The sequence below is a fragment of the Petaurus breviceps genome, unplaced genomic scaffold, assembly GCF_028583685.1.
Source record: "Petaurus breviceps papuanus isolate PSGF00001 unplaced genomic scaffold, PetGlider_PUasm1.0 90731, whole genome shotgun sequence".
NCBI lineage: Eukaryota > Metazoa > Chordata > Mammalia > Diprotodontia > Petauridae > Petaurus > Petaurus breviceps.
In genome coordinates this window covers 8,016,211-8,043,665 of record NW_027187325.1, presented here as the reverse complement: position 1 = coordinate 8,043,665, position 27,455 = coordinate 8,016,211, and the positions used below count along the sequence as shown (strand labels likewise).

Genomic DNA, 27,455 nt, shown 5'->3' with positions numbered 1-27,455 from the left:
AATTTCCTTCCAGGACCACAGCTCACAAAATTGCCAGGGTCTGGGTGATAGGCTTTTTGGTTTTGCTCTTAATAAATAGTGATTTGTTCTTTAAAGCCAAAGACCAGGGATCCTCCTCCCTGACTTGCTTCATCTCCACAATCTTTCTAATTCCACTTTCTAATTCTAAAGTTGTCCTGTGTTGCCAAGAGCCATGTCCTCAATCATCCAAACTGCAGTCTTCTTTCTTTTTATCCCAGGTAGCCCTCACCAAATATGGAAGCTAGCTAAGTGGGTCAACAGAGAGAATGCTGGATTTGGATTCTGGAAGACACTTGAATCCTATCCTAGCCACTTATTAGTTGTGTGACTTTTTAAACCTTTTTCAGTCTCAGTTTCCTCAACTGTAAAATGGGGATAAAAGCAGCATCTATTATGAGAATAAAATAATGTAACATGTCAAGGGCTTTCCAAACTGTAAAGTGCTATATAAATGCCTGGCTATTAGCTTCCTCTGCAACATACATAAGGACAAATTGATGTTATGGACACACGTTAGCTAAAAGAGCCTCTGTACTTAAATCTTCATGTGGGCAATAATAAAATACTATAATATAAATGTTAATTATAAAAGCACTTCCCTCAAAAAAAAAAAAACCTTGATGAAGATTGTGCAAATTTTATTATTCCCATATTACAGACGAAGAGTCTGAAGGTCAGAAAAATTAAGTGACTAGACCAGGGTGACAGGGCCTAACAAATATTGGAGGTGGGAATCAAACCCAGATCTCCCAAGTCTAGGACTGGGTGTTTTTGTTACTACACCATATCACCTTGATGCTGAACTATATATCTTAATCCCAATTAAAACTGGAACCCAACTCTACTGTTTGCCTTGCTGCAGTTCAAGCTATAGGTGTTGGGCTGCTAAAAGGACCACGTGTCCCACCTTCTAGGCTGGGCTACTTCTCTGCCCAGCAAAATCCTATGCAGCCTTCAAGGCCAAGCTTTGCATCCTCTTCAATGAAACTTGTACTTACCATCCCTATAGCAAGAGAGTGATCTCTTCTTTTGTTTTAATTTGAATAGATAGCACTTAATGGCCATACCATTCATTTTCACACTTCATCTTACACTGCCTTTTATTGTAAATTGGATTTTTCCCATGTGAAAGGCAGTGTGGTATAATGACATTCAGGATATCTCTGGACCTTTTCTTGATAGCCATATGGTCCCAGGCAAGTCATTTAAGGTTTCATGCCCTGCCTTCCTCACAAATCATTGGTTTTGAGGGAAAAGATTTTGAGTAGACGGGGTGCTGAAAGTCCTATGTGAAATGGCAATAAATCTTCCATCTCTAAGTTTGATAAGACAATCTTTCAGGGCAGCCAGGTAGCACAGCGAGTAAGATCACCAGCCCCAGAGTCGGGATAACCTGGGATCAAATCCAGGCTCAGACACTTAGCACCCTCCAGAAACACCTGGCCGTATAACCTTGAGCAAGTCACTTAACCTCAATTGCTTTAAAAAAAAAAAAAAAGACAATCTTTTTCCCTAAACAAACTCAGGTCTCTGAAAGATCACTCTATCTTGAAATAAAAACTGTTATCATTTCTAAAAGGAAAAAAGTTGGCTATAGTCATTCCCATATACTGCATTTACGTCCCCCCCACCATTATTTCAGGCTACTTTGTCCAGGATCTCACCATAGTCCAAAAGGTCACCCCTACTCAAAAGGAATAAAGGTCAGGCAGCTGCTGAACTCTGATACCTGGTGTCAGATGGTCCTTACCTCATTGCTCACCACCACATGGATCCCCGTTGGTCCCTGCCTGTAGATTCTGTTAATATGCTGAGGGGAAATGCTGTAGAGGTTTGCAATCTTCTCAATTAGCTCCAAAGTGGTCAGCTCTTCCAAAAAGATTGCATGGTACACTGAAAAGAGAAGAAACAAGAAAACACTTTTAACTAGATCTTTTGAAAACATTGCTCTCTAAGGAATAAACCACTTCTAGCTAATTACCTAAGTTAGCAGAAGTCCACAGATCCATGGGAAAATAATACCTTACCTTCCTGTTTGAAAGAATGGACACTGAGCAAAGTCAAGAGAACCATTTATATAATAAAAGCAACACTGCAAAAAAAGTTTTTAAAGTCTTAAGAACACCAGGCAATGCAATGACCAATCACAATTCCAGGGGACTAATGATGAAAACAAGTTTCCCACCCTTCTGACAGAAAGGGGCTAGACTTAAAGTGGCAGAGAAGTCTACATTTTCAGACATGGCAAATGGGTGGGTTTGTTTTGTTTGCTCATGCTTACTCATTACAAAGGTTCTGTTTTTCTATTTCAATGGAGGAAGAAGTGAAGAGGGAAAGCAAGAATATGGTCAAAAAACAAAATAAAAAGTCAACGAAACATTTTTAAAAATCCATAGGGGAGAACAGAAACAGATTTAGATAGAAAGAAACAGACAAATTGGACAGCTTTGAAATAAACAGGGTGAAACATACACACATTTTTTTTTGCTTTTGGGAGGGGGGAAGGTAGGGCAATTGGGGTTAAGTGACTTGCCCAAGGTCACACGGCTAGTTAGTTTTGTGTGTGTGTGTTAAGTGTCTGAGGCCGGATTTGAACTCAGGTCCTACCTAGCCGCCCCTACATGTATGTATATATTAAAGCTAGTTATATATAATGGAGATTCATTCCATATACAATCAATTTTTTTCTGTTCTGCTTTGCTCATGGGGGAGGGTGACAGGTGCAAAATAAAATACTTTTTAAGAGTGTTTCCTGCCAAAAACATAAACCACATTACCACATACACCAAAGAATGGTCCTCCAAATTGCTTACTGTAGTGGAATATGGTTATAAAGAGTTTATTAGTAGAAATAATATTCCTAGGCTATTGGACATAATACATGAGAGTCATTGCCCATCCTCTGTTGCAAATACCAATAAATTAGGAGAAAGGAGAAGGGACAGACATGAATACACCATTCTGTCTTTTCCCACCGTGCTTCTAGACCATTTTATATGGTTTTACTTAATGGATAATTTGGAGGGGGGGGGAGTGGAGAGTCAGAGAAATCATAAGACAAATAATATTTGATGGACAAACAAAAGTCCTGGAAAGAGTTCGGCTTTCCTGTTCACTTCTTACACTCCTCTCCTGCAATGCAAACAACATCCAAGCAGGTACTTTAGGTTATAAAGGATGAGAACTGCATGGTTTATTACAGAAGCTGTAATCTAATTAAAAGAGCATTTACTCCGGGTCATTCAAGGGAATGTGAAAGTCGCCTGGTTAAACAGAATCCTTCCTTGATGAATAATGCCTTTCATGTTCACGATAATTTTAGAGTATTAAACCAATTTCCAAGGGAGCTGGGCACAGCAGACCAAGGACTAAACTTGAGCATCAGGAAGATCCCAATTCAAATTCTCTCTCATTTGTTAGCTCTGTGTGTTTGTGACTCTAAGCAAGACACTTAACCACTGTCAGCCAGGGGTTCTATCATTCGTAAAACAGGAACAGTGACAGCACCTGCCTTGTAGGTAGGACTGCTGTGACTATCAAATGAAATGATATATGTAAAGGACTTTGCAAATCTTAAAGCCCTATAGAAATGGTAGCTAATATATAAACAGCAGGCACTGATACGACCTCTCTCATCACTTATACTTTGTTACCAATAAAAAAAAAATGTTAAAAGAGAGGCTTCTCAGAAGGAAGCAAAAAGTAGGTATTTATTTATGGACACTCTTAAAAAAGAGCGCACTAATAAAACATATTTAAATGAAAAAAAAGTTAGAGAAAGCACATTCTAAAAAAGGCAAGTTATCTCCCAGCCCACCACTCAGATAAAAATTTATCTGCGGCCATTCATTAAACATGATAGTCAGTTACTTTTTCTATTCTGGAGGCTGGATTTCCCTATTTCACCCAATCCCACTGCAAATGGCAGGGAAGTTTTAAGCTTTAACCTGTTTTGTTTCCAAAATGGAAACTGGTTCACTTCTCCTTAGGTAGCCTGGCAGCCCCCTTCTCCTTAGGGGTCACCATATTGGTGTTAAAATTAGTGCAGACATTCAGTTGACTTTTAGCCCCCTTGCTTTTTAAAGCTTCCAGACCACATGAATCCACCAGCCTCAGCCTCTTCAGCAGCACAGACTACAGACAGTACCATACTAACCACAGGTGGTTACTTTTTTATCTTCTATTATGTATAAAAGATTCTTTCCAGCTGTATCTTTTAGATTACAACAGATAAAATGAGAATGTAAAAAGGTTACTGGTGTTTTTTTAAAAAAATACTTTTTGATGAGTACATGAACTATTTTGAAATTTTTAACACTCAACATTTCTGGCGGCTACTTTGCCACTCTGAAGGTACAGGGGTGAAAGGCCAGACAACCTCTAGGACTCCAGAAATAGTTGTATTACATTAACTGCCTAAGGGCTATAAAGGTACTTTGTCAACCATATATTTCAACAAGGAAGGCACATAAGCTGTAGCAAACAACTGACTTTCTAATATTTAACTACTCTTTAAACTGTAGTAATCTAGGGCTTCTGATTCACGTCTGGTTTAGCTGCAAAGTCCCCGGATTTATCAAAACGACCTATCTTTATTCAACTAGCCAGTGAGATTGGCGGAAGAAAAAGGAAATCTATTTTTTTGGCACCATACTCTACACCAATGACTATAAGAGGTCCAAGAAGCCTATCAAGCATAAACTTTGGGACAAAAATGTAAAAGAACCTTAGAACCCAAGGCATATGATTTTATAGATTAAGCCATGTGATAATGTGTCCTTTGGCACATGTCAGAAATTCACCCTCCCCCCAACTTCGTAAGTGTGGTCCAAGAAGAAGATGTTTTAATCAGAATTCCATTTTAAAATAAATGGAAACATGTAAAAGTTCCAGTGTACCTCTTTAAGGATTAATAAATACCTTTCTGTCCCTTTTTCTTGGAGCTAATTGCAAATAGTCAATTGTTATCTCCAAGTCAAAGGGAAACAACTCATCATTGATGGGTTGAAGAAATGAGGTCGCTAACTAGAAAGGGACACTTTGTGGACCAAGAGAGGATCTGAGTATTACAGTTGCTAATACTTCTTAGGAAGTTAAACCATTGTGGCTTATGTGTTCCTAAGATCCCCTACAAACCTACAACTAACCTCCCTTTAGCCTTGCCACCATTGTAGTGGAAGAAAATTGAAGCTCATTTAAAATGTACAATCAGGGGCAGCCAGGTGGCACGGTGAGTAAGAGCGCCAGCCCCGAGAGTCGGGAGACCCAGGATCGGTTCCGGCCTCAGATACTTAACACCCACACAAAATAACTGGCCGTGTAACCTTGAGCAAGTTACTTACCCCAATTGCTTAAAAATTAAAGAAATTTTTAAAAAATGTAGAATCAAAGGAAAGTCCACAGATTTTTGTCAAATTCAGAGAGTACAAATAATATATAAATAATATATAAATCTAGGGAACAACTAGGCAGTGTTCATTGCTTTGTTCCCAGGAATATAGCAATTTTCTCATGAGCTTTTTATAAGCTTCTTCATTGACTGGGACATAGTAAAGGATCACATATTCTTCATACATTACAATGAAATGAGTAATGGCCTGAGGCTCAAGAGACCCAAGGCTGATTCCCAAACTTTACCAGATATGTGACCTTGGGCAAGTCACAATGACACTGAAGGGGCTACAGTTTCCTTACCTGTAAAATGGTTGAAGTTTCTTAAGGGCCATTCTGACTTTAACAATCTTAAGAGCACATGAAACTACACTTAACAAGACTTCCTATCACATAAAACTTAAGTATTAAGGAAGGAGAAGAAATAAAATCTTCCTGGAGATGACTTTTTTTGCCCCCCGGTAATATGTTTTCTTCTTCAGAACACCATGCCAAAGAATAATTCTCTGCTTGTGCTTATTTATCTCATCATTCCATCTACACTTGCCACACGGTTCATATACTGTCCCTTGTCTAAAGAGATAAGGATGATGAATGAGAATCTCCAGTCAAACTGGTTAGCCCCTCCTGACCCAACTTACCGCACAAATTGCTGTCCCCACCTTCTCTCTTCTGCTGAAGGTGAGACCTGTTCTGCTCCAATTCCTGGCACACATAGATGGTCATCTTTGGCCTTACATTTCTAGCAACAAAACAAAACAACCCAGTAACAAATGTAGATGGGATGATGGTCTGTTAACTTAATTCTCTGTTACCACAGAAGGCAGAACAAAAACGAAAAGAATAAAAATGTCCTGGAGAGGACTAAAAGAGGAAAGAAAAAGACAACTCTGGATTTTAAGTTGCTAGATAGCAGAAGGAAGTTGAACAACTTCTATCTGTGAAAAGAGTTAGCCACAGGAGACAGATACCCATCTCTCTGGGATGGCTTAAGAATGACCCTGCTTAGAAAACAAGTGGCCTGCACTATCTTGCTATATAACCCATGAATGAGTCAACTGTCCGGATTCCTAATTGTCAAACAAATACATCGACAGATACACAAGTCCCAAACTGAAGCAGAACCAAAGAACTTCTATGGGACTAGTATATTTGCCCTTCAGGTCACCAGTCCATAAAGCTGCCCTGGAGTGGGAGAAGAGCTCAGAAATGATGACATTTGACAATAATGCATATTTGCAACTGTATAAAAAAATTAGTCTAGGGTAGCAAAAACAGTGACAAAGGCTGAAGTCAAATTTGGAGCAAAGAAACAGTCAACATAAGCATCAGTACGACCCTGGAACTTCCCAGTCCCAGAACAAGCAGGTTCCCCAGTCTGTATATAGACTCAGGGTATGTGGTTTCATTCACACCAATGACAAAAGCTCTAGAAATATTCAAAAGGCATTGCAACTTCTAAATGTTCTTGATGTGTTAGTTTGAAATAATCACACACCTGCCTTTGATGGCATTGAAGAGCCGGATCCCATCAGCAGGGCCACAGATTTGAACAAAATCTTCTTTGGACATTTTTAGTAAGTCAGCACCTAGACATTAAAGAACAGGCACCCACAGGTTAAAGAAAACAAAAACCAGGAAGGAGCCATAAGTCTACGTAGCCAACCTCATTTTCTCTAATACCATGGAGGGCAGAATGCAACTGAAAAAATTAGCTACAGATTTTGATCTTTAGGTTTGCGAATAAATTTCTTACAGGGAAGATAAAGAATCTCCTTCTCTGTAGATCTTTATCATTGACCAAGCACCTGCTACACACAAGGGACCAGGCGAGGAAGGCTTTTTGTGGAATAACAAGAACAAGGTGGCACAATCCTTTCTCTTCAAACTGACCGTAGTCTACTCGAGAAGATAATACCAAACATATGACTATACACAAACGAGTTCTAAGGAAAAAAGTTCATAAGAAGAGGGAGAATTTTCCCACAATTGGACAGTTACGTAAAGTAGACGCCATTCATCAGCATTAAGAGAACTGTAGAGAAAGGAGGACTGAGAGGGAACACAGAGGTGAAGTTTAAAATTCTCCAGACACACCAGAAAGAAGATTTATGCCCTTAAATAGAATTCATCTAATGCAAACACCCTTTACTACAGTGCAATTCTCTTTATTTCTACAAGGATTTGCTGAGCACAGTGTCTGGTCCAATCTAACTGAGTGGACATGAATATATATATACAACACAATTAAGGAACATTACACAGAAATTAGCTACTTTCTAAATGTTGCCTTCACCACCAAGACTTTATTTAGAATCTTTGGAACAGGAAGAAATAAAAAGACCTGAGGAGGGGAAAAGTCTAGAAGGTAATGAGGCAAAGAGTAATTTCAACCTATACAAAAGTAACCAAGAAAATACCTTAAGAAATATCCCTCAGGGAAGGGGGAGGGGTGAGAAAATTTGAAACTCAAAAATCTTCTGGAGATGAATGTTGAAAACTAAAAATAAGTTAATGAATTTTTTTAAAAAGAAAAAAGAAATATCCTCTAGATTATTCCTATGCGCCATTCAAAGCAGGATTCTGTTTTTGAAGGGTGATGATAAAGAGCTCCAGGAGAGGTAACAAGAAACAGGTTATTCCTCCCATATTACCCTGTTATGTATCATTTGCCTGTGACTTTATCTAAACTTTCCTCAGTCTCTATCATCTATCTTCAAAGACCCTTGAAGCACTATGTGATTAGTAATCTGTAATGGAACCTTTCTTTTATTGTTACCACTTCTTGTCTATATTATTGTGCCCTAAGAAAAAGAAACTACATAAATTCCGAGAAATATGGCTCTGCCCTTCTGTGATACAGAATGAAATAAACAGAGCTAGGAAAACAATATATGCAACGACTACAACAATATAAACTTATAAAATAGAATTAATTTATATTTATTAATTATAAAATATAAGAACAACAAATCAATGCTGCTTAAAACATAATGAACAATCTTGTCTCCAGAGACCAGATGGAAGACAGCACTTCCCTGCGGGAGGTCATATTTCTGGGTTATCCCTAAGCCCTTTGTATGCTGCTCTGGATTGGTAGCAAGTTCTTCCTTCCCTGGGAGTCTTTAAGGAAAGATTGGAACCTTCCAGATGGGGCACAATTAGGGTTCTTTTCGAGGCAGGGACGGGATATGGCACTGAGATCCCTTCCAACTCTGAAATGCTGTGACTGATACCATAGCATGTAATGCATTCTATAAATATAGAAATAATCTACATAGAGCCAAGGAAAGTACTCAGGGAACCATTTAACTCACCAGAGAAACTTGAGAAGAGTCTACAGAACGGAGAAAACCTATTGCGGTAAAGCCACTGCTGGGCGTCTTGGATAGAGGCGGAAGGAAGGAGGTGCTACATTGCAAAAAGAATAAGAGGCCTTGAAATGAACTGTTCATCAGTGTCCTAAAAGAGAAAAGTGGCACATTGAGATGATCTCAAATACTTACATCGTTGCTGATAGGCAGGGGCTCCACTTGGTGAGTTGGAGAACTGTTGCTAAAAATGTGCATAAGATTAAGAGAAAAAAAGCATTAGGGCCAATCCTCACAGTACAGCATGCTAGTTATCTAACTATTGTACTTGTTAAAGAATTAACTAAGGACTGTCTTTCCTACCAGGAACACAAACCTTGATAACAGTATTGTTTTTAAGTAGGGATTCTTTAAATGAAATGAGACCAAAAAGATTTTTCTCATGCAAGTGAATTCTTTTTTTCCTTTTTTCTTTTCTGGCTTCTCTCTCTCTCTCTCTGTCTGTCTGTCTCTCATTCCTATGCGCCATTCAAAGCAGGATTCTGTTTTTGAAGGGTGGTGATCTCTCTCACTTCTGGTGCAGTCAGAGACAACTCACTTTAAAGTATGAATCATCAAAATCCTGAATTAACCCTTCGTTATTTGGAAGGAGGTGCTGGTAAATTAAGTCCAATGGATAATCCCTCTCAGGCCCAGGTAACCAAGTTGCAGATACCTGAGGCAATGAGATTCTGGTTTTGTTTGTTTGGGTCTGAACTGCATAGAGCTATAAAATTTCTCTCATAATGTCCTCTGAGCCAGAAGGCTTACTTCCACATGCGTACAGTAAAAATGATATGTAAATTGAATTTCAGACCATTTAATTCTATGTTAACATGACAAGGGAGGTCAAATGACTTCCATCAATATGAAACTCTCTTACAATACAAACAACTATCCCTAATTTATTCCTCTGTATGCAGAATTTTATGGATTATGCTTCTTCTTGAATTTCCTGTCTCAGTGTCAAATGGTCAGTCTTCCTCTTAAAAAGACAAAGATTATGGGCAAACCAGTTTCTTTAGTAGAAAACCACTGCCTTCCTTCTTAACACAGACCCCAACAAAGATAATACAGATTTTAAATTTTAGAGCTTGATCTCTTGACACAAATAGTGATTGGGCACATTTACTTCTTGCACTATAGATTCCTCTACAAGTAGCCAACCTATCCCAACCCTGAAATGAATCCAGAGAGGGAGAAAAATCATTCTTTGGGGCTTCATAGTCCCAGCAAACTGGAAATCAAGAAATCAGACAGCTGAAACTCAGTCCAAATTCTAGGACAGCAACTCTTCATTTAAGGGTAGCATATCTCCAAAGGGCAGGAAAATGCATCCATCGCTGGGAATGTTCAGTGAACTACCTGGCATTTTTAGAGATGAATGGAACTACAGAAACCATTCAGTCCAACTCTGTTTTGTAGGTGAGAAAACTAAAGCATTCAAAGGTTGATCAACTTCCCCAAAGTCACACAGCTGGAGTTATAGTAACCCAGCATCAGATGGAGGACTGAACCCAGTTCCCTTAACTTTTTTTTTTTTTAAAGCAATCGGGGTTAAGTAACTTGCTCAAAATTACACGGCCAGTTATTTCTGGGTGTGGTGCTAAGTATCTGAGCCCAGATTTGATCCCTAGGTCATCCCAACACTGGGGCCGGTGCTCTAACTCGCTGAGCCACCTGGCCACCCCTTATTAACTTCTAATCCACTGCTCTCTTCCTGCTATTTATCACACTGTCACCAATACCTGTCCTAAGGGACAGCAAAATGTTAAGAACTTGAAGCCCATCATTAGTGACAGAAGTAGAGATTGGGGTCTATTTTCCCATGGACCTTAATTAGTTATTGTTTTATGTATACATAGCACAAATGATCCAAGTCAGTGACTAGCCGTCTACTTGCCATCCTAAAGCATACTTGCGCTATGTGTTTCCTAAAGTTTCTGATCTCCCTCATCATGTTGAAAATAGGTTCTAAAACTAAAAAGCAATGTACACTTGTCCTTTCTATTAGCAATGAAATAAGAGTAATACAATACTTTAACTCAACAATTCTCAAGCCCATCTCAATGCCCCCCACACTTGGTCTACAAAAGAGATAAAGGAAGATGAAGAAATAAACCTACAATATCTTTCCACATAATCCAAAGGAAGAAATTTCCAGACGTACCCATCTCCCAGGCTGAAGCTGTTTGGAGAGCTGTTGTAACTCGGTGATGGGACATTGTTTACTTGGTAAGGAATATCTGGCCATGGAGAACACTGTCAGAACAGAGCAAAGAGTGGCAGTGACCCAAGTGTATTTGGGGGCCATTGGAAATGTAGATTTGATGCCAACACTGTATTTCCTCCTTTTTTCTAGTGAACATTCAAAACCAAACATGAATAGTGTTCTCTTCTCCACCTTCCCTCCCCACAAAGTAATGGTAGAAGATGTTGAGTAGTTCACCTTTTAGATTATGTATAAGACTCAGATTAAGTATGAAATCTGAACTATAAACCAAATACAAAGGGCATTTTGTGCTGATTGGGATTACCTTTTTTCCTTTAGGTAGTCCCATCAGATTGTTTCATGCCAATCTTATTGTGCTATAAAAAAGGTGGCAAGAAGTGTCATTCCTATGTGCATAACTAAGAAAGCGAAATCAGTGTGAATTGATCCAACCATTCTGGGGAGCAATTTGGAACTGTGCCTGAAGGGTTATAAAACTGTATATACCCTTTGATCCAGCAATACCACTACTAGGTCTACATCCGAAAGGGATCATGAAAAAGGAAAAAGGACCCGCATGTACAAAAATATCTGTAGCAGCTCTTTTTGCAGTTGCCAAGAACTGGAAATTAAAGAGATGCCCATTAATTGGGGAACAGCTGAACATGTTGTGGTATATGAATGGAATGGAATGCTACTGTGCTATAAGAAATGGTAAGCAGGTGAATTTCAGAAAAATCCTGGAAAGACTTACATGAACTGATACTAAGTAAAATGAGCAGAACCAGGAGAACATTGTATACAGTAACAGCAGCACTGTGCAATAATCAATTCTGACTGACTTAGCTCTTCTCAGCAATACAATGATCCAAGACAATACCAAAAGATTCATGATGGAAAATGCCATCCACATTCAGAGAAAGAACTATGGAGTCTCAATGCAGACAGAAGCACACGATTTTCACTTTTTTTGTTGTTTTTGTCTTTTTCTTTCTCATGGCTTTTCTCCTTTTGTTCTAATTCTTCTTTCACAACATGACTAATGCAGAAATATGTTTAAAATGATTGCACAGGTATAGTTTATGGCAGATTGCATGCTGTCTTGAGGAGGAGAAGGTAGGGAGAAATAAAATGGAACTCAGATCTTACAAAAATGAACATTGAAAGCTATCTTCACATGTATAATTGGAAAAAATTATTAAGTGACGAAAAAGAAAGAAAAGAAAGTGAACTCAAGTTACATGGAGGCAGATGGAGAGCACATTGTACTTTAATGAACAGTATGGAAATGGAGCCCAAGAGACAACCACCCTCAATTCAAATCTATAAACATTTAAGAAATTACTGAATGCATATTGTACACAAGACACTGTGAGTGCTTAGCTCTCTCCTGAAAGAGCATACAATCTTATTGAGATAATATTAATTAACACAGGAGTCTCCCAAACCCATGAGAAAGCATACAGGTATCCTATTAGGAGGATAAAAATACTGTAGTTCTGTATAAAATAAAAAAAGGTATAAAAATACCTTTGCTTCCTTGTAATAGTGTTTCCTTGTAGAGTCAGTCTGTAGCATTCCTTAAGATTTACTTTCACCCTCTGAACTAGAGAGATGGTAAATATTTAACTCCACAGCCAATTCAGGTTGGAATTTAATGGTGTCTAATTCTACAACTTGCAAACGCAAGAGGAAGCCTAATGAGTAGACACAACTATGCCTCCCTTCAAGTTAGTGTTTTACAACAGGACTTCCTAGCCCAAGTACTGCCAAGGTAGAGATTTCACACAAAACAAATGAAAGTTGGAATTCGATTTATCCAAAATATAGAAATCACTTAGTGTGAATGGCTTTTTTTTGTTTTGTTTGCTTTTTGGAGGGAATAAGGCAAGGTAATTGGGGGTTAAGTGACTTGCTCAAGGTCACACAGCTAGTAAGTGTTAAGTATCTAAGGCCGGATTTGAACCCAGGTCCTCCTGACTCCAAGGATGGTGCTCTATTCACTGCACCACGTAGCTGCCCCCACTTAGTGTGAATGTTTCTTGACTGACCTGAATAACTAATAATACTTAAATGACTATCACTCATTGGGTGCTTAGCACAGGCTACTTTACACTGTTAGTTGTCTTTGTATATACATATCTTGACTTCTCCACTAGACTGTAAGTTCCCTGAGGACAGGAGACATATCTTGCATTTGCAGTAGCAGTGAGCACAGTCCTAGCCACAATATAGATGTTGCCACTGTTTAGTCATTTTTCAGACATGTCTGACTCTTTGTGACCCCATTTGGAGTTTTCTTGGCAGAGATACTGGAGAGGTTTGCTATTTCCTTCACCAGTTCATTTTACTGATGAGGAAACGAAGGCAAACAGTGACTTGCCCAGGGTCACACAGCTAGTAAGTATCTGAGGCCAGATTTGAACTCATGAAGATGAGTCTTCCTGATTTCAGGCACAGCACTCTATCCATTACAACACCTAGCTACACAATAAAGGTATGTTGATCACACCATCACTGTATCATCATATGCTCCCCCCAAAAAACCCTGAGCTAAGTTCTGATCCTTCTGGTCCATTATTTCTCTCTGGGCCTTTACTCAAGCTGTTTCTAGTACCGGGAATACTCTCTTTCTTCTTATCTACTTACTCAAATCCCAGCTATCCTAGAAAGAAGGTTGAGTTGAAGCCCCATATCCTTAACAAAGCCTTCTCTGAAAACTCCAGTCATGTTCTGATTCTCTAATTCTAAATACTTAACCAGAAAATCCTAGAATTGGAAGGAATTAGAAGAGAATCTCAGAAATTATCTTGTCCAAGTCACACACCCCGCCAGCTTTTCATAGTCTCTAGTTTGCTAATAGTTTCATATCTTCCAACCAAAAGTTGGGAGGGGATCCTGTGGATAAGGACTCTTATGGTTCTTTTGTAACCTCTACAATATTTAACACAGTGATAGGCACATGGCAATTACTCAAGAAATGCCTGTTAACTGACCAGGACTGGAGACTAAGGTGGGTGTTAGTCATAGGACAGAGAAAATCCAAAGGAAGAGCCTAGGAGATGATTAATGTGAAAGGAAGAGCTAAGTATGTTCAAAAACATTCGGGCATCTAGGGAGTGGGAGAGAGGATAAATTTAAGATGCAAAATGAATCCTACCACCAAACACTGGGAGATCACCTTCCGCCTAGGTATTGGCGTTTGAGACCCCACCAAGAACAGGCCACTAATTTAACCTTAATGTGGTTTTGTAGTTGCTGTTATTTTATTTCCTATTTGCCTTAATGCCAAAAGGGCATTTTCACAAGAATCTAAAACCAATGAAGACTCCACAGTTATGTCCTAAAGGCATTCAGGAAGGATTGATGGTTTCCTAACCTCTGTGAGGATTGTAGTTTCATAAGATGGCTGGTATTTCTCCTTCTCCTGTGCAGTTCTCTTTTCCATTTTCTCCCGATCTGTCTTCTGTTTCCGATCTGCTCCCTTTGGCTGTGAATACAGAGCAACAGGTCTTTAGCCAAGACGGGCAAAGCATGACTAACTGAAATTCAGACTCCTTGACATCTACCAATCTGATTTCTCCCAAAGTCCCCTGTTCACAGGCATTGCCCACTTCAAGTGGGAATTCAGAAGATCCTAGCATGGTCAATTAGAAAGAGACACTTGGAAAGCAACCCAACAAATGGTCATCTTTGGAAGAATAATTCTAGTCAGTAACACTGTTATTTAGTTTCCGATAGAAGTATGCAGGTGGCTATTGGTCAGTTTTTATTCTTGGTTTGTAAGGCTATAATTGGCAACAACAAAAATCACACCCCCCCCCCAGTTGGGAATAGGCATGTTTATGAAGAAATTCTCTCCTTCTGTACTCCCACTAACACATATCACACATACTATTCAGTTGGTAGTGAAATCATTCACTGACTTGTGATGATCGCCCCTACTGCTCTTTTGTAGTGTTACAGGATGTCTTATGATGTCTGCTTATCTCTCTCCAAATAGATTCTAAGTTCTTTCAGGGTTTAGAACCATGTCTTCTACATCTCTATATTCCCATAGCATCTAACACAGAATTCACTAATCAACAGACACATATTGAATGAGTAAATAAGTGAATAAATGAAGCAATCTTCTGATAATTTCCCTTTGAACTCAGTTGTCTCCCAGCTTAACGTGATGGGGATAGGTAATAAGACATGCTGAAGAGTTTCATTATTGGGAATTAAAGCGAGAACTTCTGCTCTGGATGATAAAGTTTGCCTAAATCCCTGGGATCCTTCTGTGCCTTTGCAGAAGCATTATTGCTCATTGCAGATGAGCCTATGTCTAATGATAACCTTTCTAATTTATCTAATGATAAAAAGACAGATCAATTTGGTTTTAGTTGTTTGTTACCCTCACACTGATCCAGAAGTAGCTTAAGGGAGACCAGCCTTGGAGTCCTTATAGACCTTGACTGTATGCCCTGTCTCAGGGCTAGCAAAAGTAAAAGGGAAAAGAACTTAGATGCCAAATGAATAGAATATTAGAAGCAGTCTCAGTTGTAACAGCTAAGTCCAGTCCTACCATTACAGATAACCCTCCTGGATAAGCCAACAGGCATCTCAAAGGAAGAGGACTCTCAAGGTGAAAACCAAATCTAAACACAGGCTCAGATGCTTACAGATAATCTCCTAGACACCCTAGGCTGCCCTCATTCATCATTCCAGCCTTTAGTTATTCTCTGTAACCCGCCCATCCCGTAGGACACAATATACACCAACCCCACAGACACAAACTTCTCCCCCACAACAATTGCCTCTTCTTAAATAACTCCTACAAAGGCTGACCTAAAAGAGCTAAGAACTCTGGGTTCTTTCTAACCACCCTCAAAAGAACTTCCCTTACAGACTCGCCACTCCTCCAGCAGTGACCTCAGGCAAGACACAAGAGTTGCAAAGAGAATAACTGACAATTTTGCTGAATCTTTCCTGCTCCTTATTCCACACTTATTTAAACTGCTTTGCTTGTGTGAAGAACAACTGGTAGATCCAAGTGAAAATATCCCCTAGGGCATTTTGTGAAACCAGTTTTGGAAATTTTAAGATCCTGTCTAATTCCAACAGAAAAAGAACTTGACTAGGAGTCAAACACTTGGATCCTAGTTCTACAGACATCTTTGTGGTTGGAGGCAGATCATTTAACCTCTCTAGACCTTGTTCCCCTTTTGTAAAATGAGGGGGTTCTAAGGTACTAAGACAGCATGGTTCTTGGAATCATTTAACAGTCAGTGTATGGTGGTTTCATGAACATGACTTGGTTTATCTTGACTTGCTGACCTTCTTTCCTCTCTCCTTTGCCATTTTCTAACCCAAAGATAGAGGATAGAGTTTGTAGTGACTGTGATGGAAAAAGAAGGGAAAAATCATCTGACATGTATACATGCCTATGTGCACATAAGGTAACCAGGGTTAGAGATGGAGGTAATTTAATTATCTAGATAAATGGATGACTAGAGCCAATCCCTAAGATACCTACCCTGGTTTGTACTGGCAAGTTTATAGATGAAAAAGGGCTGGGAAACATGACTTAGAAGCTTTCTTAATAAAACTGTTCTTGCTACAGAATAAGAGAACCAGTAGTTGTAAAATACTATAGTAAAGGAGAATGGGCGACCTCCCTTGACAGCTTCTTTCAATTTCTTATTATCTTAACCACAGGGAAGCTTGTTATTAGGACCAATCAAAATATCTCACTGTAATTTAAACCTATTTACTCTATTTCTATCTGGCAAACAGACAGACATCTAGTTGAGCCCTTCCTTCTAACATCCCTTTAAAAAAATTCCAGATTGCTTAAAGTCCCCTGTAGTTTTATTAGCTCCAAATCCCTTTCTTTCCCTTATCATAAGCAATAAACATTTATTATATCCTGCTAATTAAAGGCACTGTGGGGCAAAGTGCCAGGGATTTAGAGCACAGTCCCTGCTCTCAAGAGGTTTACCATCTCATTGGGAGATAGGATATATACTTAAGCCATTCATTATTTTGTTTAAATGAAAAAACATTTATTGAATTCCTATTCCTACTAAGTTCCAAGTGCTATGCTCAGTACTGGGGATGGATGACAGCTACAGAAAGAGGGGTTAGGGGTGGGAAGACAACATATTAGAGAGATCAGTGCTGGGTAAATGAAAAGACTTTTAAAAGTTCGCAGTCCTGCCTCTATTATTTTTGTCGGGTTTTTTTTCCTACAAGAGATTTCCCCTCAACTTTTTCCACATCCCTCCATGTAGTACAGTGGATAAGAGTGTGGGCATCAGCACAAGGAATGCCCGGGATCAAGGCAACGAAATGATAAACAGTATACCAGAGATGGAGTAAGGAAAACCCAAGTTCAGATCCAGCCTCAGACACTAGCTGTGTGACAAGTCACTTAACCACTTTTTGCTTCAATTTCTTCATCTGTATAATGAAGATAATAACAATGCCTACCTCCCAAGATTCTTGTCAGGGTAAAATGACATACTCTTTGTAAAGTACTTTACAAAACTTAAAGCATTATCTAAATGTTGCCTATTATTATCTCTGATATATACTACACGTGTGACCCTGGGCAAGTCATTTAACTTCCTGCAGTCCCACGCAATTCTCTAAGACTATAAGTTTCAAAGAAACTTCATTGGTAGAAGGCATTTCCTCATCTGAGAGTTCCCTATACCAATAACAGGTTCAGTCTGTATCCTTTCATAATATAGAGATAAAAATTGATCCAATAGTCTAATAAGCCTTACCAAAAGGATAAACTCTTGAATCTCAAAATATAGTTGCATTTAACTCTTCTAAATTGCTCTCGGACCTGTATGAGTTTGGGAGATTAGGACCAGGGAAAGAATTCAGTTCAATGATCTCCAAGGCACTTCCTGCTAGCCAGGACTAACTCCTCCTCTTCCTCTTTACCTAGGATATGCAGCTCACACTTCGGTAATGTAGGAGGAAACACCCAGAGAAAAATGTAATTAGTGTCCTAATACAAATGCTTCACCTTTCCAAAAGACCTTACCTTTTTTGGGCACCATAGTGAACATATAGATTGCATACTTCCTCTTAGGAAATATGTGGCCAAAAAAAGAAATGACACATATAAAGGAACAAAAGAAAGGAAGAGAGACTTCTTTTTCCAAAGGCCAGCTGGGAAAAGGAGAATGTCAGATACATTCATCTTGCTTGCCTTGAGCCTTTCATCATAGAACTAGAATCTGGGTTGGAAGGGACCTCAAAGTTCACCTTGGCCAAGTTCCTGCTTAAAACATGAATGTACAATGTTCAATTCAAGGGCGTTTATTAATGCCTACCATGTGAGAAACATAGGTGCCCAGAATATAAGGCAAAAATGAGCCTTCAAGGAACTTGTGTTCTATTGCAAAGAAACAGTATTCACAGAATAATAAAATACAAACTATTTTGTATTTGGAGTCCATGACCGACTTGGGGGATTGGGACAGGACACCTATAAGGGTTGAGCTTTGAAGGAAGCTGGTGATCACCCAGACAATTCATTGCTTAACTAAGTCCAATAACGGCAGCCCCATGATATGATACAAGGGGATATTCGACTTGCAGAGCTGTATTCTTCCTTGCTATTCATAGAAGCATAGCACTGTAGTTATGCTGGAAATGACCTTAGGAGCCACTGAGTCTCAAACCTCTCATTTTACAGATGAGGCTACAATGAAGGCACAGAGAGGTTATATGATTTGTACAGTGTCAATAGCCATCAAGTATTTGAGTTGAGATTCACACCCAGGGCTTCCTCACTCCCAAGGTCAGTACCCTACATGATGCTTCACATGTTGTCTCATTGTTTTCCCCCTCCCCAGATCCCACTCCCAAGTCTTTTTTTCTACTCCAGCCTACAAATACCACCATTTCTTTGACCAGTTTTCATCTTTAGAGACCATCTAATTCAAAAACAAAAGTGAACACAGACCCAGTACAATTTCACATACTCCACGAACTGAAAATAAACCAAGGTGAACCTATTTTAAACCTGTCAGTGAAACCAGAAGTCTTGCACTGTGCAATGCCTATTTTGGTATTTGGGTAGAAAAATTATAACTGGAAGACTCCTCAATTCTTGTCGAGATAAGTCAAATTTCTGAATGAAAACAAAAGGTTTGACCTTTGCTTCTTTTTTTTAAAGACCACATTTCCCCATCTTTCCCAGGGTGGAAGTACAGGGGCTACTCACAGCCTGACTCCATATCTGGGTGGCATGGGAGCTCTGTTTCCAATATGGCCTGTTCATCCCTCCTTAGGCAACATGACAGCCCCTCATTCTTAGGGGTTCAACCACACTGATACTGAACTTTGTGAAGACAGCCCTTTGCAGCTCAGAATTCCAGAGCAAAGTCTGCCAGTCTCCCTGGCAGTTGAGATTACTGGCATGAGCCACCATACCTGGCTAGGTTTCTGCTTCTGAAAATTATCAAAAAAATCCAACTATTCCAGGGTGATTGGACCTTGCCCCTGCCAAGGAACTCTCCTCCCTCCAGTCACCAAAATCATCACTACTGTAAGATTTATATCCATACCCAACAGTAAAACATGAGTGGGATGAATAGTCCCACAAACTTAACCACAGGACAAGAAAGAAAAAGAGAGCCCCAGTAATCCCGACCTTGAACACTTTGATCTGGCAACTGGCTGAATGTAGATGTTCTGTGTACTCTCCATTCTCATTCTGTTTAAAGGTATCAATTTGTACTCGAAAAGGAACTCCTTTTTCTCCCCCATGCTTCCTGGGTGTGAATTCTGTGCTGATGCAATGTACCTGGAAGAAAAGTAATAAGCATACAGCAATATGAATGAAAGGTCAATTTGAACCACAATATAAAAGCAAATTTCATTATGTCATTCAAAAGAATAACCTATAATGTCTCTTTATTGCCTGGCAAATCCAATTTTCTCTGACTGAAGTTCAAGACTTTTCCTCACCTGGTTCCATCCCCTCCCAATCCAATTTTATCTCTTATTACTTCCCAACACGTACCTTTCTGCTCCAGTTAATAAGCTAGTTAGTTAGTTAGTCTCCTCATTAGCTGTGTCCCTCCCTGCCTCATTCTACTCCCTCCAAACATAATATACATCTTGTTTATTCCCTTTCCTGGGCATTTTTGCTCTTACTCTTGCCCCAAAATGAAATTCCCCTCCCTTCTACCAATGTCCCCACATTTTCCATGCAAAGGTCCTAAATTCTCAATAAACACAGTCCAGTTCAGGTCCCATCTTGGCTCCTTCCAGTCTTACCGAAGTACTGAACCCTAAACTGAATTCTCCCTCCTCTGAACTTCTATTGCAGAGAGTCAGTACAACATCGGTTAACATTCAATTATTATATATTGCTGCACATGATTTAACCCTGCCTATCTTATTTACGAACTTAACTACAAACTCTCAGAGGGCAGAAACCACATTTTATTTTGTGAACCCCAAAGTACCTTGCACAATGCTGAGTATATATTAGTTACTCAATTACTACTGACTGAGTGACTGATTTTAGAAAATACTGGAGGAAAAAGTGAGGTTTGTTTTGAGGACCAGCAGCAATGCCAATACTTAAGTGTATTATTAGCCATAAAGTGAGAAAAACATAGCATGACTATTACCTGAATGAATGCTGAAGCTCTTTTTGAAGGATCCCACAGAAATTCAACTGCATTTAATTGTGTTGGGCTGGCCCTGGGGTCCAAGATGCCAACAGAGAGAGGGATGTCTATGTAAAAAGAAAAACTCTTTTAAATAGCCCAAGCAAACCCACCCAAATAATCAGGGAAGTCATGGCAAGACATCAACCATATAGGGGCGGCTAGGTGTTCCAGTGAATAGAGCACTGGCCCTGGAGTCAGGAGGACCCGAGCTCAAATTTGGCCTCAGACACTTAACATTTACTAGCCACTAGCCATGTGACCTTGGGCAAATCACTTAACCCCAATTGCCCTGCATTGCCCTCCAAAAAGCAACAAAAAAAAAAAAAAAAAAAAAAAAAAAAGACATCAACCATATGACCCTGAACCTGCTCATCCTGCTCCCACCCCCCCAACATCCAGTAACCCTCTCCTATAAAAATCTTACCCATCCTTTAAAGTGTCATTCAAATCCCACCTCTTCAGTGAAATCTTCCTGAACCACACCAACATGCAGTCATTTTTCCTTTGTTGAATGTTTATAACAGTATACTCATCACTCATTGGACCCTAATCATATTTGGTTATATTTCCAAATAGACTATAAAATCTTTGAGGGCACAGTCTATATAATATTCATCTGTATGTCAACAGTTCCCTTAGACAAGGCTATTATTTAATTAAGTATATGCTAATTTGATTGATATGTGTTCATAGAAGTGGGCATCAAATGATCAGGTATAGATAGGCATTTGGGAAGGAGTCTAACACAGTTTAAACCTCAAGCTATGCATTTGGGCAAATTTCCAAGCAGAAAAGACCCACCAATATCCAGGATTCGATCCCCGGGTCGGCTCCACCTCCAGCCCTCCAGCTGTTGATGCTCTGTGTACTGCAGTCGCCGGTCATGGAAAACCACACGGATGATACTCTATGATGAAGGAAGCCCCCAACGGGACATTTGTGTCAGGACCACAAGAGGATTCATCTGTTGTCCCTGCCAGGAATGTCCCAATGTCTCTCCTATTCACTCCCACTTTCTATCTAACTACTAACAAATCTATAAGGGCTATTTCCCATCTTCCTTTGTTCATAAAGCTTTCTCTGATCACTCTAGCCCAGAATGATTTCTACCCCTTCCATCTCCTATAGCACTACTGCGCCACTCATTACGTATTTATTATTCAGTTTTTGGTATTGTTAGTTATGTTTTCATCTGTCCGTCTTCTCTTCCCTGATAGCTCCTCCTTTAAAGGCAAGACACTTGCATAAATTTTTGTGTTGCCTCTCAGGACCTAGCCTAAGAGTATCTTGTATATTCCAGTTTCTCAAGAAGGCAAAGGTCTACAGGATTAAGCTTTCCAGTCTCTCCTATGACTTGCTCAACCCAAATCCAGGCTTTCAGAGCCTCAGTCCGAAGCCCAAGGTTTCCAGGATACCAGGTATTAGGAAGCAGAAGGGGTTCCAGTTCTACCTACCTTCACATATTTTGTGTTGAGATCCTGAAAATCTCCCAGCTTCCGATTCTCCAGAAGTCGGATTTCATAAGACTGACCTGTAGAAAGTTAATGGCATCTTTTAAATTTGACTGTCCTCCCAATTTCAGGACTTGGAAATATATCCAGGATATCCAGGCCAGAAAAAGATTCAGACCACCCTTCTCCATGGCACAAAGCAAATACATTCAATAAACAAGCTTGGAAGAGCTGTTCCAGCATCAGCTTACCTTGTGCTATATTACCTAGCTTGTTGAGGGAATGGGGTGCTCTCATTATATCGACATTTTGGTCAAAGTTACCCTGCATATCCAAATTTCAAAGAATAAGAATTCAATAAATCGCACCAAACATTACAATTCTACTGAACAGTGTTAATCTTTCTCTGCTGATCTGGAATATTCTTCAGTCCTCGTAGAGCTCCCACAATCATGATCGACAGCACTCAATCATCTTGTCAAGGCCAAACCTTGGGAAACTATCAATTTAGTCGTTTGTCTTTACTTTTCCAGTTTCTTTCTCCTTTTTCCCTCGTTAGGGACCCAAAGGCCTCTGGCATGCCCTAACCCAACTTTATTTATGCTTTTGTGTAGAACCCCTTTTCAAAGGTTCCTGCATTGTCACATTTCCATTTACATGCTAAACACCTTTAACTAGGGATAAAGTATATTTTAGGCGGAATGATCCCAACTGGCATGATACAAGTGGATAGAACCCAGTACCCTGAGGTAGGAGGAACAGAGTTGATACCCTGACTCTGACACCAACTGGCTGAGTGGGCATGGGCAATCCTTAACTGTCCTGAGTCTCAGCATCCTTAGAATAATATAACTACCCCATATCCAATTGTTACAAGGTTCAAATGAGATAATGGATGTAAGGTGCACTGCAGCTTTTAAATCACTATTATCCAAGGATCATAGAGATATGAAGCTAGAAATAAATAATAAATTTATTATAATAAACATTATATTTATATAATATATGCTATATTTATCTATATAATAAATAAAAAATAAAGGGGTTTTTGTCTTCCCAATAACCCACTGATCATTGTGAATTGTGAGCTACCTACTAATGGACATGAAATAAATAAGTACCAGTGAAATGAAGAAGTACCAATAGACATGTTTGTTATTTTTTATTTTCTTATTATTTCTTATATCATTTGCAAATAACAAAGGAGGCTGCATTTTGCACTAAATAATGAAGGCCTACTTCACTGTCCAAAGGTGCTACACAGAAAGCAAGAGATAGGGAAGGACACTGCCTCATCCTAGGACACAGATGCTGACATCAAACACTCTTCTATTACTCCGACAAGAGAAATGCAATCATCCAAGAGACATTTGCCCCTCACAAAGTGCATGGTTTCTTACATATGGTCAGTCAGATTTTAAACATAACAAGGAGATGCTTTAAAGGAGAATACAACCCCCCCCCATACAATGAGAAAATCAAGAACATCTACTAACCAGTTTTTCTAGTTTTCTTCCTCCTTATACTCCTCTTTCCCTATTCCCAACCCCCCATTTGAAGAATGCAGAGCAAAGTATTCCATAAGCCAACAAGCAAGTGGTCATTAGCTCGGGTTTACTGACTTAGATGGGCCCTGACCCCAGGAACTGTTATGCAAACAGAGCTTTCTTCAAGCAGACATCTCCGGCCCTGAAGAAAATGTGGGATCTTTCCAGTTCTGAAGCTAGAAATGTCAGGGGTGATAATTTTACAAGAAATGAATCACTGGATGAGGTAAGAGAGTCCAGTACCAGGTCTTTCTCCCAGGTGGCATGTCATAAACAGGGGAATAACTTAGGGTCTTAAATTATTTAGGATTCTAGAGACCAGCTCCTACTTTTTCCTTATGAAGTTTTCTTTTAGAATGTCTCTCATGGCCGTCACTTGTCAATCCTCTCCATTCCCACCTTCCCATAAATCCTTACTGGTTTTCAGTTTAGTGCCACGTTAGATAGAGCTTTGGACCGGGAGTCAGAAAGACCTGACTCCAGATTCAGACTTAGATTTAATAGCTGTTCAACCCCAGGCAACTCACTTACCTCTGTCAGCCTCAGTTCCCTCAACTGTAGAATGAAGATACTTCACATGGTTGTTGCATATAAACTTATATTGTAAATAAACTTACAAGCTTAGCACAATCCCTGGCACATATTTGGTGTTTAATAAATGCTTATTTCTTTCCCCTTTCCCCTTTTTTCCCCTCCTTTTCCAGTCTCTAGTCCAATCTCTCCTCCCCAATCCTTACCCCTACCCTGTAAATGCTTCTGCCAAGTCTTATTTTCCCAAAATACTCTAAATTGTTCTAATTCCTCTACACAGAAAATTTCAAAATGTGCCCCTTGCCTAAAGGATAAAATTCAAATCTTTAGGCTAGCATCAAAGGTCCTCCATTATCTGGGCCTAATTAATACACCTAACTTCAGTTCAGGTTACTGTACAACACAAATCCCCCTTTTGTTCCAGTCAAACTTCCGCGTTCACAGTTGCTCCTTCCCCACTCAACACAGCGTTCATTCTCACTACCATGTCACCGTCCCATTCCATCTATCCATCCAAATGCCCCAGGCCTAAGGCTGAGCTCACATTCCACCTTCACAAAGATGTCCAGGCCTATCAGAATTGGCATTAATTTTTTCATTTTTCATTGTCATTCTTCATTTTTCTCTCTGAATCTCCATAGTCCTTATTGTGGCCCCACAAGAGAACTAATTATCTTTTGCCTTATATAGGTATGTGTGTTTGTCTAGTCTTGCCAATTAGACTGCAATGCTCCTGAGGGCAGGAATTATTTTGCTTTTTTTAATTTCTAGCCTTAGACCAGTGCCTTGCATATAGAAGCCACTTAGTAAAGTTGAACTGAATGTAATTATATTTCTTTGTAACCCTTGCACAGCATTATGGATAAACCAGCAAAAAAAAAAAAAACTGTACTGGGGCAGCTAAGTGGAACAGTAAGTAAAGCGATGGCCCTGGAGTCAGGAGGACATGAGTTCAGTTCTGGCCGGCCTCAGACACTTAATACCCATACAAAAAAACTATCCGTGTAAACTTGGGCAAGTTACTTAACCCCAATTGCCCTCCAAAAGGCAAAAAAAAAAAGTTTTCTATGAACAAAATATAACTGTTACCAAGAGATGTAGGATTTGCAATCCTAGTTTTAAATGCCTTATATTCACAAATCCTTAAGAGTGTGTCTTCTACTCCGTGTAGGAAATCTGATCCAAGCTTGAAAGCATTCTGTATGTCATAGGTGTAGGAATTCTTAGGAAGGCAGTAAAACCAAAGAAAGAAATAACTCCTCTTTCAAACAAGACGTCACTATCCCAATCATTAACCATATCTTTCTGACCAGTAAAGGTTAGTAACCGAACTTATCAATCAGTGTACTATACTAGTGAAAGCTCTCTTAGCTACATTTCTCAAATCAGTTTCCCAGATCTTCACTCTCAAGAATATTGCCTCATCCTGCTCCCAAAGAAATTTATTATCTTTTCTAAGTCCTCCAGGTTTATCTGCATTATTTTCTGGTGTCTACAAGACTCAATCATTCAAGCTGTCCCCACTATTGTTTCCTCATGTTTCCTCACCTTCTCTTCTCTTCGTTTCCACATCAGAACTAGCTTTGGTCATATTATCAGGGACCTCCTTGAGACTCTGCCTTTAGAAAAATCATGCTAACCTGGGACATCCTGCAGATTAAAAATCACAAAGAGCAAACTAGAGGGCAAAGGCCATGACCATTGGATCCCACCTATCCCTGGACATATATAAAAGTGAGGGTTGATTTAGATGAAGATAATGTTCCTCTGATTTATATCCATATTAACAGAGAATTCCCAGACTAGACAAAATGTGAGGTTTACACAATAAAGGAGAGAAAGAATCTACAAGCTCCATGCTTCTCCCAAAGTTCCTCTCTCATTAAGAGCTATATTTTCAACAAAATAGTTAGCAACATGCTGTCACTGCCTCCTAGTTAAAGCTCCCTAACTCTTTCTAGCCTCCAAGATCTTGGATATAACTTGCTCTACCTGGGAAAAGAAGACTTTATATGACCCACAGACATTGTTTTTGGATTACATGTGCTTTTGGAAAAAGGTTGTGTTTTTTTTAATTACTCTGAACCTGTGTACACAGTAGAAAATCCTAACCAATAATGAAAAATTTTGTCCATTCTCCTAATATTTCTATATGTCAGGATCTGGTGTCATTTAGACCAAATTTCTGGACGTTAGAATGAATTTTCACCTTCTATTCTGATGTGCCACATGGTAATAAAATGGTGATATCTGAAAACTGCTAAGAGCTGTTGCGCAAATGATCTCATTTGGGCCTTGTAACAACCTTTGTAACAACTCTGTGGGGTAGGTATCATTATGCCCATTTAACTTTTATTCCCTGTACCACTGTTTTATTAGCTCTGTACAGACTGAGAAAAAAAAACAGATGGGGAAACCCTCCCCAGTAGAACAAGTGTTTTGATTCCTCGGGAAAGTACTCTTGTACACAGAATGGGAATACTGTAAAAGACTGTGTGGGTCACATGTCTACAAACTGAATTTTATTCTCTCATTTACTTAACATCATCATTTCATAATGTTCCTTCCTCTCCTATCCATCCAAACCCAGTCCAATCCCTACTACTAAGCAACATTCATTCATTCATTAGATCATCACCTCCTTCTGTATCCGCAGCACAGAACACAGTGCCTGAGACACAGGAGATGTTTTATAAATGTTTACTGATTGACTGTCTATCAATTCAAGAAATTCTTGAGTGGTAGGCACTAGACTAGCCATTAGGAGATACAAGAAGCTAAGAAATAGTTCTGGAAGAAAAGATTACTTATGTCTCAAGATATTTTATGAAGCCCAAATGTCAAGTTGGGTCTTGAGGCTCCCATTCACCAAGCCCTAAATCACCCAAAATTATACATTATATTTAATTATTTGCTAATACCTTTGACTTATTTTGTTTCCTAACTAGAAGGTAAGTTCCTTGAAAGGAGGATAGAGTTTATTACTTCCTTGGAACTCCTACCACTAAGAACTCTTAAGTTCATTCATTTTATATGGGTTTGCAAGGAGCTCCAAAAGCTTTTTTCAGCACCTCTTCCTTAATGGAACCCTTAGGGTAATCTTTTGTAATGCCAATAGAGTCCCAGATGTAAGGGTAAGCGTCCAGCCCAAGGCCCCAGAAAACAAGTTGAATTGCTGAGGTCCAAATTCAGGAATTTATGGCTCTAGAAATGATGCCTCTACCTCCTCCCTCCATCCTCCACTCCCCAGTCCCAAATCCTTC

The 27,455-nt window shown here is 39.4% G+C and overlaps 1 protein-coding gene across 1 annotated transcript in view; it reads right to left on the bottom strand.

Annotated features, from left to right (window-relative positions):
• TFCP2L1 (transcription factor CP2 like 1) overlaps nucleotides 1-27,455 on the bottom strand; it is a 60,079-nt gene that overhangs the window by 11,697 nt on the left and 20,927 nt on the right. Inside the window, exons 3-13 of the mRNA XM_069066899.1 lie at nucleotides 22,118-22,194; nucleotides 21,465-21,570; nucleotides 20,622-20,728; nucleotides 19,634-19,786; nucleotides 14,354-14,464; nucleotides 10,933-11,024; nucleotides 8,919-8,967; nucleotides 8,730-8,823; nucleotides 6,911-7,001; nucleotides 6,054-6,154; nucleotides 1,772-1,914 (exon numbers count right to left, since the gene is read on the bottom strand). Of these exons, the coding sequence (XP_068923000.1) occupies nucleotides 1,772-1,914; nucleotides 6,054-6,154; nucleotides 6,911-7,001; nucleotides 8,730-8,823; nucleotides 8,919-8,967; nucleotides 10,933-11,024; nucleotides 14,354-14,464; nucleotides 19,634-19,786; nucleotides 20,622-20,728; nucleotides 21,465-21,570; nucleotides 22,118-22,194 (1,124 nt within the window). The remainder of the gene's footprint in view (nucleotides 1-1,771; nucleotides 1,915-6,053; nucleotides 6,155-6,910; nucleotides 7,002-8,729; nucleotides 8,824-8,918; nucleotides 8,968-10,932; nucleotides 11,025-14,353; nucleotides 14,465-19,633; nucleotides 19,787-20,621; nucleotides 20,729-21,464; nucleotides 21,571-22,117; nucleotides 22,195-27,455) is intronic.